This window comes from Alternaria novae-zelandiae, assembly GCF_023758075.1.
Source record: "Alternaria novae-zelandiae strain BMP 2774 chromosome Unknown scaffold_23, whole genome shotgun sequence".
NCBI lineage: Eukaryota > Fungi > Ascomycota > Dothideomycetes > Pleosporales > Pleosporaceae > Alternaria > Alternaria novae-zelandiae.
This window is the reverse complement of record NW_026056983.1, coordinates 433,548-447,420: the sequence shown is the minus strand read 5'-3', so window position 1 is coordinate 447,420 and position 13,873 is coordinate 433,548. Positions and strand designations below refer to the sequence as shown.

At 52.4% G+C, this 13,873-nt stretch overlaps 6 protein-coding genes across 6 annotated transcripts; 3 read left to right on the top strand and 3 right to left on the bottom strand.

Moving 5' to 3' along the window:
- Window positions 1-72: 72 nt before the first annotated feature.
- Window positions 73-1,336, top strand: J4E88_009311 (uncharacterized protein; the record flags this gene model as incomplete). Its single annotated transcript, XM_049402914.1, has 2 exons — window positions 73-526; window positions 597-1,336. 2 exons carry the CDS (start codon window positions 73-75, stop codon window positions 1,334-1,336), a joined length of 1,194 nt encoding a protein of 397 aa, XP_049251402.1.
- A 535-nt stretch (window positions 1,337-1,871) lies between these two features.
- J4E88_009310 (uncharacterized protein) lies at window positions 1,872-2,563 on the top strand (the record flags this gene model as incomplete). Its single annotated transcript, XM_049402913.1, has 2 exons — window positions 1,872-2,010; window positions 2,079-2,563. The coding sequence occupies 2 exons, from the start codon at window positions 1,872-1,874 to the stop codon at window positions 2,561-2,563; spliced, it is 624 nt and encodes a 207-aa protein (XP_049251401.1).
- A 117-nt stretch (window positions 2,564-2,680) lies between these two features.
- J4E88_009309 (uncharacterized protein) lies at window positions 2,681-3,538 on the bottom strand (the record flags this gene model as incomplete). The annotated part of the gene is made up of 1 exon (XM_049402912.1): window positions 2,681-3,538. The coding sequence occupies one exon, from the start codon at window positions 3,536-3,538 to the stop codon at window positions 2,681-2,683; it is 858 nt and encodes a 285-aa protein (XP_049251400.1).
- Window positions 3,539-6,194: 2,656 nt separating this feature from the next.
- J4E88_009308 (uncharacterized protein) lies at window positions 6,195-10,180 on the bottom strand (the record flags this gene model as incomplete). The annotated part of the gene is made up of 6 exons (XM_049402911.1): window positions 6,195-6,328; window positions 6,384-6,519; window positions 6,578-7,508; window positions 7,560-7,855; window positions 8,858-10,084; window positions 10,172-10,180. The coding sequence occupies 6 exons, from the start codon at window positions 10,178-10,180 to the stop codon at window positions 6,195-6,197; spliced, it is 2,733 nt and encodes a 910-aa protein (XP_049251399.1).
- Window positions 10,181-10,825: 645 nt separating this feature from the next.
- On the top strand, window positions 10,826-12,814 carry J4E88_009307 (uncharacterized protein; the record flags this gene model as incomplete). Its single annotated transcript, XM_049402910.1, has 5 exons — window positions 10,826-10,830; window positions 11,013-11,265; window positions 11,314-11,899; window positions 11,956-12,737; window positions 12,785-12,814. 5 exons carry the CDS (start codon window positions 10,826-10,828, stop codon window positions 12,812-12,814), a joined length of 1,656 nt encoding a protein of 551 aa, XP_049251398.1.
- An 89-nt stretch (window positions 12,815-12,903) lies between these two features.
- Window positions 12,904-13,620, bottom strand: J4E88_009306 (uncharacterized protein; the record flags this gene model as incomplete). Its single annotated transcript, XM_049402909.1, has 1 exon — window positions 12,904-13,620. The coding sequence occupies one exon, from the start codon at window positions 13,618-13,620 to the stop codon at window positions 12,904-12,906; it is 717 nt and encodes a 238-aa protein (XP_049251397.1).
- Window positions 13,621-13,873: the final 253 nt, after the last annotated feature.

The following is a 13,873-nucleotide window of genomic DNA, read 5'->3' as shown; positions in this document are numbered from 1 at the left end:
CTAACGTGCGCTTATCGATAGCCCCTCTAACATTTTCGACAGGTCGCGACTCACAGCCCAAGACACTCTCAGATGGCATTTCGCAAGCGCAATATCGCGCTATCTCGCGCACCGGCAAGCGAAGACGCGTCAAATGCGCCATCGTCTCCCTCGATAGCACAACCTGCTCCAACACCCCCCGGTGTCCGCCCCTCACCCATCGATGGCCGCCCCACCACGTCGACCGGCACACCCTCGCTTGATGGCATCTTAGCAGGACATGCTGGCCTAGCGCTAGGAAACTCGATACTCATAGGCGAGAGCGGGACGACGGACTATGCCGGCGCATTACTCCGGTTCTACGCAGCTGAGGGAGTGGTGCAGGGCCATAAAGTGCATGTAGTAGGCATGGGCGAAGTGTGGGGCAGGGAATTACCAGGTATATCAGAAGACAAGTCGGACAAGAGGAAGGAAGGGAAAGAGCGAGCGGAGAAGATGAAGATCGCCTGGAGGTATGAAGGTCTTGGGCAGTTTGAGAGTGCTAGAGGTGCGTTGTGTACATATACTCTGCGAATGCAAGACCATGTATCGAGCAGTTTTGACAAGGTTCTCCACAGGCTCTCCCAATGTGCAGAGGACAGCAGGTCAAGGCGATAGTGCGACAGAAGAACAGATGGTCTTTTGCCATACCTTCGATCTCGCCAAACGTCTCACGCTCCCTGTAGGGACAGCGATCAACTTTGTGCCCATACCTCCACCAACAGGCACTTCGTCACCCTTCCCTCCGATTCTGCAGAACATACGGCAGCAGCTCGAATCGACACCACCACACACGATCCATCGCGTTGTGATACCGTCTCTACTTTCGCCGGCATTATACTCTCCGTCGGCGGCCCACCCGACCTCCGTACTCCAATTCCTCCACGCTCTACGCGCGCTGCTCCGACAGTATCAAGCGCGTCTGACCGCCATTATCACAATTCCCTTGACCCTATATCCAAGATCCTCGGGGCTTGTCCGCTGGATGGAAATCCTCTCTGACGGCGTCGTTGAGCTGTCTCCATTCCCATACTCGCGTGCGCAAGCACTCGCACAATCGGCAGGTACGACGAAGGAGGAAGAGCGACCGCAGGGTATGTTCGCCGTGCACAAGCTACCAGTGTTTCATGAGAAGGGCGGCGGTGGTGGTGCAGGAGACTTGGGCGAGGACATGGCGTTTACGCTGAGTAGGCGGAAATTTGTGATCGCAAAGTACAGCCTGCCGCCGATGGAAGGCGATACCGAGGCACAGGAGGAGGCTGTGCGAGAGGCGGCTGGTGGTAGCAAGATGCCGAAGAAGCAGGATCTGGAGTTCTAGAAGGCTCAAATCGGCGGTAGCGTGTAGATGAAGATACCCTGTACAGCACCGAGATGGGCAGTCAAGCCATACTTCTCGTCGCGCGTGCCAAGTTCCTCATTCCGAGTCGCTGTCTTCCCCCATCATGTCTTCCATCTCAATTTGTTCCCAGCCGCCGGTGCCTGCTCCAGACCCAAACCCTCGTGTGTAGTTTCGACCGAACGATGCGTTTCGAGGATTGAATGTGACGCCGGCGAATCTTGCGCGGAAGCCGTCGCCCATACAAGACGATGCAGCAAGGAATGCGAGGAAGAAGAGAAATGGAATGAAGAGCAACAGGCTCAGGAGAACCAGGACGTTCATGGCGGGCTTGTGGTGTGGGCGGTGCGGTGAAAGAGAGCTGCACGTGGAAAGCTTAAGTTCGAGACCTCGGGACCCCTATGACATAGTGTCGGCGGTTGGCCTCATGGGGACCGAGCCCCTGGCCGCCGTCAACATTTGGGCTACGACTCAACTCAGCCTTTGCAATCTCTCGAGTCTCACAATTCTACAAAAGATGGATCGCATGTTCAAACTACCACTTGGCGCGCTCCTGCTGCTTTCATGCGCCCTCAATGCCTCGGCGCACGGCGGCGCTGAACATGCGCAAGTCGAAGTCCCAGCGGATGCCGACTGGGCGACGCGACACATGGCTGGTATGAACTTCCCCAGATCCCCACAACATGAAACGAATAGCAAGGGCCGTTTACTGATACTGTCGCAGAGGAGCATCACATCGCGGGCTACGACGCAACCACCTTTTTCAACATGCACGACTACGACAGTACTGGTCTATGGACTACCGTCGACATCCGCAAAACCTACGGTCTCGAAGATCTCTCCAGCGCCTCCATCTCCGAGACCAAGAAGCAAATGGTCGTTCAGACTATCCTAGACATGTTCGATATCAACAAGGATGGCTCCATCACCTTGGCTGAATTCCTGCAAAAGGATTCGGAGAACGTCAAGCTCCCGGACTTCGGCATGGGCCCAGGCCACCACGGTGACGACGAGTACGAATACGAGATCCATCATTGGGAGAAGTACCACAGCGGCGACGATGTGAAGGAGGAAGACTTGAACCACCCAGAGGACATTGCGCATTTCAAGATGCACGAGGAGAAGGAGGCGGCACAAGAGGAGTGGGAGAGACTGGAGCTCAGAGGTGTCGTGGAGAAGAACATTCCCCAGAAATACAGGCGGAATTGAGAGCCTCGCAAGAGGTCCGTTGATAGGCGGATGGCGATGGGGTGCACATAATGAGTTCTTGAATACGCGGAGATGATACCTGTGCCAATATACGGCTACCGAATTACAGAATACCTTTCAAAGCCACTTCTCGAACCACGCAAGTACCTGCTTCTCCGAGTCCTCCAGCGCCTTTCTCTCCTGCGGATCGTCTGGGTTGCCCCTAACCGCAAACCCATGCCTGCCAGGCGTATACGCCTTGTGTTCGATCTCAGGGAACCCCTTTCGCGCCTTCTGTGCCTTCGCATGACATTCTTCCACCTTGCTCTTCGTCTCAAAGCTCACAGCGATATCCTCCACACCCCACGCAAAGCTCGTCGGGACAACAAGACCCTCGACGTCTTCGGGAACAACCAGGTGGCTTGGGTGTAGCGCCACGATCGCATCGACAAGCGGCTTCTTCACCCCATCAATCTCGATCATGTTGCTCTCCAACCCCGTACGAGCAGCATACTTTCCGCCCCAGCAGAACCCAACCATGCCGATCTTCCTCTCGCTCGGCGTCGCTCGCCTCAACTCCCTCATAAAGTCAAGACAGATCTTATCCGACTCAGTCTTGCCATGCCTCCGCTGCCACATCAGGAACGTCGGTAAACTAGCCAGGATACCCGTATACTTTGCGAATGTACTCTGTGCCGCCGCGTCCACAGGAAGCAGCGCATCGGCGACTTTTAGCCCGACGGGGTCGCCCTTGAAGAAGTCAGGGAGTAGTACCAGATACTCTCCCGAGGCGGCGTAGGCATCGGCAATGATCTTGTTGTTGGGTAGACCTAGGCCGAAGATGTCAGAGTATATGCAGATTGTTGCGCGGGGTGTGGTCCGGTTTCCGACTGTGTAGACGGAGAGGCCATGGAGTGTTTCGATGGTGCCTTTGGGTGTTCCGGCGTGGATTGAGCCCTTGATGCACTCTGTTGAGCAGGAGGTTGTTGTTGCCATGATGGAGGTCTTTGGTGTGCGGCCTTATGTTTCAATGGTGTTCGATATGATATGCGACTTGGTTGAGAAGACCTAATTTGAGGACTAAGGTTACGAGTATGAATTATTGTCGCTGATCACAGCGCTACCTCCTACCTTTATACACCCTCTGTCCACGGTACACCTTCATCTAAACGGTCTCACCGTCAGAACAAGCATCGTACCAAGCGCTGATAGCGCGACTATTACCCTTTACGTCTACATGACTCTGTAGCCACCAACTGAATCATATTCCATTCTCGCCAATCGTAGATCTCATGAATGGTGGAAGAAGTGAGCAGGCTGCTACGCCCGGCCGATAAGGGCCATCACACGCTAAGCCTCTTGCGGCTTTTTGAGCGAGAGCGTCAGCATCGAGACCGCGCGCGGGGAGATTGGTACGTCCTCTACATGGCGTTGTTGAAGAGTACTTTCACACTTTCAGCTGTGTCTCCTGCGCGGTTTCCGGCGACCCAGTCTGCGGCCCCTTATCACGCGCCTCTTCTCGTACCTCCCGTTTCTAGCGCTCCCAAGGTAATGTTGTATTGTCGCCTACCTGCGATGTTCGATCTTGCATCAACGAAGACGCTCCCTGATCAAAGGGTGTCTGCGATACAGGGAAGACGTGACCGGGAGGAGTTCAGAATTCGTTGCGAAATCTAGCGTCATGCCCCCCAACTCTCCTGAGGTCGCCCTCGATGCCTCCAGGGCTGGCGGTACCGGCACGCAACCACCCCATCGGTCTGACGAGACATGATTGCTACATTAAGCTTGAGATTTATGAGAAGTGCGCTTTCGACCTATTGCATAAGCGTAAGACTGACTGGAGTGGGCATCCGCTGGAATGCTGGGTCGGTACGACAGAGCCCTGGAACCGTTCACGGGTCGGCAGGGTCCACATCACGTGCTTGCCGTCTGCCTAGGAACCGACCTACACATAAAGGCCAAATTTTCCAGCGGATGGTCGACAAATTCTTTACCTCTCTTCTCTCTCTCTCTCTCTCTTTCTCTCTTTAAGAAATCTCAAATACACATCGTCCCAGATTTGCGAGTACCTAGGTAGGTATGGTCAACACCGAGATTCCCGCATCCGCCAACCAATCCAAGGATGCGGACTTGGAGCAAAGTATCGAAAACTGGAGCACCTCTGCTCTACGCGCAATCGATGAAAGAATCGCGCTCTACGATCCCAGACCCACAGGTCGGAACGCCTCACCCGCCTTGTCATCAGTCTTACGACACGCAGACCATGGCAGATCTCACCGCGCCCTAAACGTCGTCGAAGTGCTCGAGCTAATCCTTTCTCACACCTCTCCAAGAACTCAGTACGCAGCATGGAATGTCTCAAGACGTTGGAGAAAGATCGTTGTTCACATGTTGGATACACAATACCGTATCCCGTACCCCTGCGCAGCTGTCGAACACGGTGACACGATTCCACTGAACACGAAGTGGCTTCCTCCATCTGAGGACGAAGTCGCACGCCTCCAGGAGCATTTCTACGACAACTCTATGCTCCGTGGTAACCTTCTCCTTGGTTGGACTAAGCCTTTTATCACGGCGCGATTCACGCAAGCGAATACACTCCCACAACCAATGCTCACTGCTCTTCATACCGCCATGCACTCAGAATTCGAACCGCACGAGTTGAAGAGCTTCTATTCTCCTCCAGATGGTCCTCGATGGTTGGATCTGTCTCAATTCGAAGTGAATCCATACTTCGTCGACTTGTTCGGGGATTGCTCCCAACCATTCCAGGGCAGTTACACTGTTACGATCAAGCCTCACATACAAGAATATCTCAGAAGTCTAGCATCAAACACAGGTCCATCTCGGGAGCAGCTTGTTAACAACATGTTTCTTACGCGACCACCATGCAAGGTTCTGCGAATTTACGCGACAACGAAATCTCGCGAAGGACTGCAAATGGTGGGTAGCGTACACCAGACGGATGGCGTTCGTATTGGAGACCTTCTGCTTCAACTACAGCAGCACTTCTCTACAGCAATCGAACTGTGGCGCAGCCGCTCCCAATCCTTGCGGAAACTAATTGCGGGACACGAATCTCTTTGGGATTCGGAAGAGAAAGGAATTGCGGGATACGAATCTCTTTGGGACTCGGAAGAGGCTTGGATCTGTCCCGGTTTTCCGAAGCTTATCATCTTTCTTGAGGCCACGGAACAACCTGATCCATCATTCGCGCAACATCTTTGCAACTTCAGCCAAAGGAACACAGGGATGCACATGAGCGAGTGGCATGAAGACGTTTCGAAGCCGAAGAAATTGTTGCAAGATATATGGGACTCAACGCCCCAGGTTGAGATCGAAGCATGGATACCAGATTTCTTGCATGCTTGAAAACGCTCACGACATTCATGAAGACGTTCTTGCTGCGTTTGGCAAGGCTATTTGGTAAAGCTGCGAGATATTGGACTAGACCGAAGCCGGTCTGCATAGGTCGAAGAAGAAAGATCTAAGGATCGTTCTCTTTTACCCATTCATCTGGAGTGCTCACATGTTCAGCTCTGGAAGCTCATCACACGAAATTTATCCGCTCTCAGATCGTTATTTCGACGGTCGTGCAGACCAAATCTTAGGTTTATTACCCTGTCCCCTCAGCACTACCTTACAGATAGCTTCATCGTACTAGGCTATTGATGTATGCAACTCCCTCAGCTCTATCATCGTCATCCTCTATATAGCTTTGGTCCTTTCGGAAGACGAAGTTGGTCGCATTGGTGGCATAGCTCGGCCATTCGGGAGCTTGGGATACTGCAACACGCATTAGTGTACTATTACCCACACAATGAAAGACATTCACACTTACGTCCATGACCATTAGGATCAAGATCGTACGCGAAAGAAGTCCACATGCGCATCACGAGCTCCGACAATGCAATGTTTTCGGAGCTGTTGCCCAATGGGGTAAGCTGCTGTTCTGGGTTTCCAAAAACGAAGGGTATCTGTCCTAAGGTCAATTCTACAGTTCTCCTCACATCCCACTGATAGCATAGTACTGACCTCGGAGAAGTGATTGACGCCGATTGTTTCCGGTGTGTTGTTGAACTTGGGCGCATCCCATCGATACGAGTAGACCTGATCGACATGCTCACTCATGCTTTGCGCGAGCAATCTCCGAGGAGCATACATGGTCAGATCAGTTGCGATACTTTGGTAGCGTTTGTATTGTAACCCAAACTGCGGCCATGTGCGATTTCCCCATCCGTACGGCTCGCCGAGTGTAGGGTCGTTCGGGTACAGCTCGAGAAGTTTCTCCGCGACAGTCTCGTTGACGTTCCAGCGTTTGGAGTGTACCAGTTGATTGATAGCGTCGGAGTCGCTGTTCACCCCGTTCACACCAAAGCCTTCGTCGGTGTTGGTGCCAAGTATGAGGGGTATCTTCGCAAACTTGCCTTCTTGCAATGATTGTTGACCGTATCGAGGTATCAGGCTACCGTCGATGACGTGAAACCATTCAAGACCTTGGTAGCCATATGGTGCGATGGTCTCATAGGGTACGTCACGAAGACACTGGAGCGTATCCTCGGCACCTGAGCAGCCGACCGACTCAGTCAGATTGTCGTACATGTGCTGGTACCAGTCGGTGCCATTGAGTGGTGCACCAACAGCATTGCCGCTTTCTAGGATAGCCGCGCGAAACAGGCCTTCGTTATCGCCGTTGTATGCAGCGATGTGGTCACCAACGGAGTATGCGCCCGCTGATTCTCCCCAGATTGTGACCTTCTCAGGATCACCACCAAAAGATGATATATGCTTGTTGACCCACTGCATCGCGAGCCGTTGGTCGCGAAGTCCTAGATTCTGTGCGCCGGCGGCCTCAACTTCCTTACTGTACAAGAAGCCAAATGCTGCCATGCGGTAATTGATCGAGATGCCGATGACGGGCTTGTTGTTGAATACTGATTGCTCAACGATGTAGCTCATGTTGTATCTGGCGTTAATGAGTATTTCATCCCAGATGCAGTCACTTCAGACAGCTTACCTTGGATCACTAGTAGCACCCTGCTGCCATCCGCCTCCGTATATCCATAACAATATCGGGAGATTTGTCTCATTCGTCCTTGGCTTGACGATGTTCAGGTGTAAACAGTCCTCTCCCAGTCTTGTCCAATTTGCGGCAACCAGGGTGTTTGTGTCTCCACCATACCCTGTGCAGTCAACACCGTACTGCGTGGCATTGTGGTATACTGTAGGCGAATCCGGTGCTAATTGAGCGGGAGCGAATCGCACTGGCTTTGGAGCATACTTGACACCTAGGAATAAGTCTTGGTCGAATTCCTGCAGGAAACGTCCTTGGTATATGCCAGCTTGCGAATGAACGATTGGTGATGATGCAACAGCGGGAGTGGCGAAGCACACAGCGGCCAACCAAGATTTTCGAAGCTTCATGGCGGAACGATCTGGGAAATTGCGCCATGCTTGCAACGCATATGCATTCGCTCATATACAACAGCTGCCATCTGAAGCCTCTCCATGAGGCTGTACGGAAGCGTCGTTGCTGAAGATCCACCAATGAGAAATATGAATACATCGCCGTCTACATAACCGGTAGTCATTTGCCGAGCTGAATCACTTTAGAATTGTCTGCGATCTTGGCATTGCAATTGTTGCTTGGTAGCCCGGGCAAAGCGCATCGGAGCAGCTGTGAAAGACGTGTCAGCTTTACGAACTGTATAGGTCACGTACGTGGTGCCTGATGTGATCACATACAACTGCGAAGCCGGTCAGCAGAGTCAAGACGATCGTGATGTCACATTAGCCGGCGAGTTGATGCAGCTCGGTTGATGCATATTAGTGGCTGGTCCGGGGTAGATATTCGCTCCACATTACCCCGCAAGCATCACGATGTGCCGTGCATAAGGCACCGTGCGCAGGTCATTCATCCGGAAACTTGGTCGAAGTCCGGACAGGTTGCACAAAACATCACAAACCCCAAGGAACCTGTCCGGAATAATTGAAATTCCGCCCTATCTGAAGAGACTGGTTGGACAGTAAAGGGACCGTTAAAGAACACAACGAAAGAAACCTTGGGATCAATTTAAGCCGACGCCAAAGAAAGCCCTGCGACTCTTCACGTGACTTACATCCGTCACGCAGAGGCCCTCATAGGCCATGTTCTCTTTCAGTAATGTGGCACCACATTTGGTCTTGCAAGAAAACGCCGAAGTAATTCTTAGATCTCCACGGTTTCTCTGGGCTTGCAAGAGACCAATCGAAATGCCGTAGGAACTAGACACAAGTCAGCATGGGGACTCTGCACGAAAGTTTGGAACAACGTACCTCGAAGATGACCTTCCTCATCTCCAACCATGCTATCGGCTTCCCGAGACACTGGTACTTGCCATACCCGAAGATCATGTCTGTGGTACGGCGCATAGCGTTCAAGCGCTCAAGCTGGATGTCGTTGTGCTCATCGAGTAGCCAACGTTCCGGTCTGAAGCAGTCGACATCTTCACCAAATATCTCTTTGTTTCGATTGAGGCCCATTACGTTATACCCAATGTTGGTACCGCCAGGAAGGAAATACGCTTTACCGTTGATTGTGACATTGTCGCCTTCGACTGGTACCTTTTTCGGAGCAATATCAGTTACAGGTGGGTGAATTCGGAGCCCTTCACGCATTACGGCTTTTAGGTATGGTAGGCTCTTCATCGTCTCGTCAGACACAATACCCGGCGACATAGCAGCATGACCTGAAGTAACGGCAGCGTCAATCTCGGCCTGCAGCTTTTTGTATGCCCTATGGCTGGTCATCAGGTAGAGCATCGTTCCACGTATAGCAGTCGCAGTCGTGTCAGACCCTGCTAGAATCGTGAGCATCGATTCAGTTACGATATCGTCGCGTGTCAATCCGTGGCGTATGAACGACGAAAGCATGTCCGAGCGACTATTGGTGGGCTTCTCTAGACGCGAATCGATGAGTTCCCGAGCTACCGTTCTCATCTTTCCATAACCACTCTTGTCCTTGTCTGAGGGCCCGAGCATGCGCGCGATGGGTGGCCAGTGGAAGTAAGGTGTCAGTCCAAGGGCCCCGATGAAGACCATAATTGCCAGCCCGACTCGACCAGCGCTTATATAATCGTCGAGGTCAGCATCGGCTTTAATGTCCCCAAACGCTTTACCGAAGCCGATTTTGCTGATCACGTCGAGAGTAAGATACTGAATCTTACTGGCGAGATCTACGGGCTCGTGCCGCGTAGCAGTCGAAAGATACTTTGATCTGATCAATTTCAGAAGCTGCTGTATGTATTCGTCCATGTCAGATTCCAGGGACACATTCTCTTTGCCTGAGTACGCAGACGCCATCTGTTGGCGCCGCTTCGTGTGCTGCACCTCATCGAGTTGGCTAAAGACATGGTCCTTCCCAACCTCCATCCGCACGGCAGTATTGTACCATGCTGTGCGAGTGTACGGCGAGCGCACTGCGTTCATATGGGCTAGCAGATCTGGCGAGGATGTGAGGAGGTCGTTGGGGCCGATGCGAGCGAGGACGCCTGCAGTTTGGCGCTGTCAGCAAGGGGCAAGCGGGCCGCACAGGGGCGGGACGGCGCCTCTCCCGCGCAGCGACCTTGGGACTTCCACCTATCTACTCACCATATTCATCGCCGACGGCTTTGTACCAGAGATGCGAATGTCGACTCAGTATCGCGCGCATATGCAGCAGTTCACACCATCCCGAGCTAATCGGACCAGGGAAGGCTCGAAGGCGCCGGTAGCGAACGAAGGTCGCCACAGCATAGGCCACAAGAATGACTGCTACGAGTAGCCATTTCGCCGCGTAGAGCTGCGCAAACAAAGACATGATGAATATGCGATATGCTCACCCAAGAAAACGGACACGAGTCAGGCTACTAATGAACCTTCCTGTTGGAGCGGGGTCGCTCGCTCCTGCACGCATCTCACCACAAACGCATGCTGCGATGCACAGCAACGCTTACGAAGTCTGACTTACAACGGAGGTTAGGACCAATGAGCACTTCATACCGATCACAAGCGGTCCACACGACCGGCAGATGCCAACGCGCACTATCGAGTGCCAATGACACGAGCGCTCGGGTGGCACAGCAGCATAGCAACGCGATAGCAGCGACATAAGAGAAGACGCTCGCTAGACGATCGGAGTGATACCTTTCGAACGGACAGCCATGATTCCACGAATTCTATCAGTTGGATTAGCCGTCACTTGCGCTAATGCGCTCCCACGCGCTGCTTTCAAACGCCACATCTCAGAGCTTCGGCCTACCTATGATGTCGTAATTTGTGGTGGAGGAACTGCTGGTCTTACAGTAGCTGACCGACTTACTGAGGCCTTCCCAGAGAGCAAGTCCTCACAATCGTCTACAAAACACTTTTGGTTGACCTTCATCGCAGAAACAGTGCTGGTTGTTGAGTACGGCGAAGTCGCATATGCGCCAGGGGCATTTGATCCGCCCAGCCTCGTTTGGGGCGGGCCAACTGACAAGGCGGGATACTTCACATTCAACTCAGTACCTAATCCGGAAATGAATGGCAAACAGGCTTTGCTGTTCGTTGGTCAGACTGTCGGTGGCAGTAGCGCCATCAACGGCCAGTACTTTGATCGCGGATCTAGACATGACTATGACGCTTGGACTCAGATTGGAGGTCCTGAGTTTGCAAACAGTACGGCCAAGTGGGACTGGGAGAGCCTGTTTCCCTACTTCAAGAAGGTGAGTACCGTTGCCGCTCGTGTCTGATGTTAAGCTGACTCGATATAGAGCGTGACCTTCACTTCACCAGAGCCAAGCGTGGTGGAACAGTATGGGTTCACTTGGGACATGTCCGCGTATGGCGGCACGACTCCCATCCATTCGAGTTTCCCACCTTTTCTATGGGGCGACATTCACCTCGCAAGGGATGCTTGGAGAGATATGGGTATCCGAGCCCTAGATGAGTGTGCAGGTGGTGACAAAGAAGGCATGTGTTGGGTACCCATATCTCAGCATCCAGTCACGGCCAGGCGCTCGCACGCTGGTTTGGGCCACTACTCCGACGTTTCGGGTAGACCAAATTACGACTTGCTGGTCAAGCATCAGGTCATCAGGGTTGTCTACACTGACGGCGTCTCACACGGGCCACCACGGGTAGAGATACGATCTCTTTCTAACGATGAAGTGTTCAATGTAACCGCCAAAGCCGAAGTTGTCATTTCTGCCGGCGCAATGCACACACCTACCATCCTACAAAGGAGCGGCATTGGCCCTGCAGCTCTCCTCAATGACTTGAACATCACCGCGGTACTGGATCTTCCTGGAGTAGGCTCAAACTTGCAAGATCACTCTTCTCCCGGCATATCGTGGAACTGTGAGTATCCAGGTTGCTCGTTAAGGGTGACACTCTGATCACTGACTGTGTCACAGATACGAAGCCTGGCAACTTCTCCAATATGCCTTCAGACATGCTTGATCCTGCTTATGCCGCCAGAGCAGTAGCAGAGTTCAATATGACGCCAGCACGAGGCCCTTACACGTTGGCCATGAGTAATACTGCCCTGTACATCTCACTTCCTAACGTGACCGAAGAGTACATGGAAATCATTGAGGAGATGCGCAAGACGGCTGATAGCGACTCAGCGGCTGCTCATTTGCCAGAGAACTCCGACCCAAGCCTTGTTGCTGGCTACAAACGTCAACTTCACGTCCTTGCCGACCTTCTCGCAAACCCAGAAGCCCCCAGTTCAGAAGTACCCTTTGCGACTGGGACGACTATGCGTCCTATTATTCTCCATCCACTAAGTCGCGGTACTGTTCACCTCAATTCAACCGACCTGTTAGCTCAGCCCATACTTGATTACCGCGCTGGCTCCAGTCCCGTCGATTTTTCCATTCATATTGCGCATATCAAATGGCTTCGTAAGGTACTGGATACTCCGACTATGCGCAGGTACGGTGCGGTCGAAGCCACTCCTGGTCCAGCTGTTCAGTCAGATGAAGACCTCAAATCTTACATAAAGAGTTCCATGGTACTCTCGCATCTGCACCCATGCTGCACAGCTGCGATGATACCGAGGAATCTGGGAGGCGTGGTAGGACCAGATCTAAGGGTGCATGGTGCAGCCGGATTGCGCGTTGTTGATATCAGTATTCTGCCTTTCCTACCAAGTGCACATACGAGCTCAACAGCGTATGCGATTGCAGAGAAGGTCAGTGGGATTGTAAATGTTGCAGGATATACGCTAACGTTGGACAGGCTGCGGACATCATCATAAACAGTCTATAAACCATCATTGTCAATACCCAATAGAGACTATAACGTGTTATAGGTAGCAGATATATAGTACAATGCAACTGTTGCATGATGGATAGTATTCACGATGTCAAGAGACGTCGTTCGACTTTTACATCTGCGGACAGCTTCTGCAGTTCTTGACTTAACTCGTCCGCCGCAGCATTCAGTTTCGCATCATCGATGGCTTCCAGCGCATCCAGAATGAATAGTACATTCGATGTGCCGTCGCTCAATGCAGTCCTCGAGCATTGCCTCCAATTCCAACGTCTGCACGTCACACCACCATCGTCGCACCAGACTGCCTCTCCAGGACTCGGGCTCTCAATGACGACTTCGCCGCCAGATTTCGTGTCGAACTTCTCGTCGCCTTTTGCGCGTATCAGGAAAGGGCTTCCTTGGTATTTGTCAAGATCCTCGCCTCCAAGAGGGAGTTGATGTTTTATGGAAATCGCGTTGTAGATGTCTGTCAAGCGATTCACACGCGGTAGGCCTGCATCAACACGACGTAACAGGGCTTCGAGACTGTTCATGGTCTTCTTGGGCTTGGCGCCGAAGGCTTTGTAGGCTTCCTTCCATTGTGCCACGTGCGCAATGTCGTTCACCGGAGTTTTCGTGAGTACTTCTTTGGCTGATGCTTCTGCCAAGGAGAGGAAAGCCTCGCTTGCTGAGTCGGAAGGGCCTGGTGGTATGTTGCTGACGACCATAAGTAGAGCGCGATAATCGGGCCGGAGTTGGAAGATCTCTGGAGCGATGCGCGCGTTGGCAAGATAACTTGAAGGGTCTTGGATGTTCGTCATTTTGGATGTAGTTGTATATGAGCGACGAATATCAGCTAGTCGAGGTCTGAATACAGGTGCGATGGTATGCAAGGAGCGTAGAAATGTACACATGCTGGCTCTTTGAAGCCATCTCGGTATTTAACCATTGTCTACGCTGTTAAGCTAAGCGCTTTAATTTTCCATGTTTGGAACCGGACTTCCATATTTGACCACAGGGCGTGGAAGCGGAAGTCTCTGTTGACAACTTGACATGGACCAGTCTAGCCGCTTT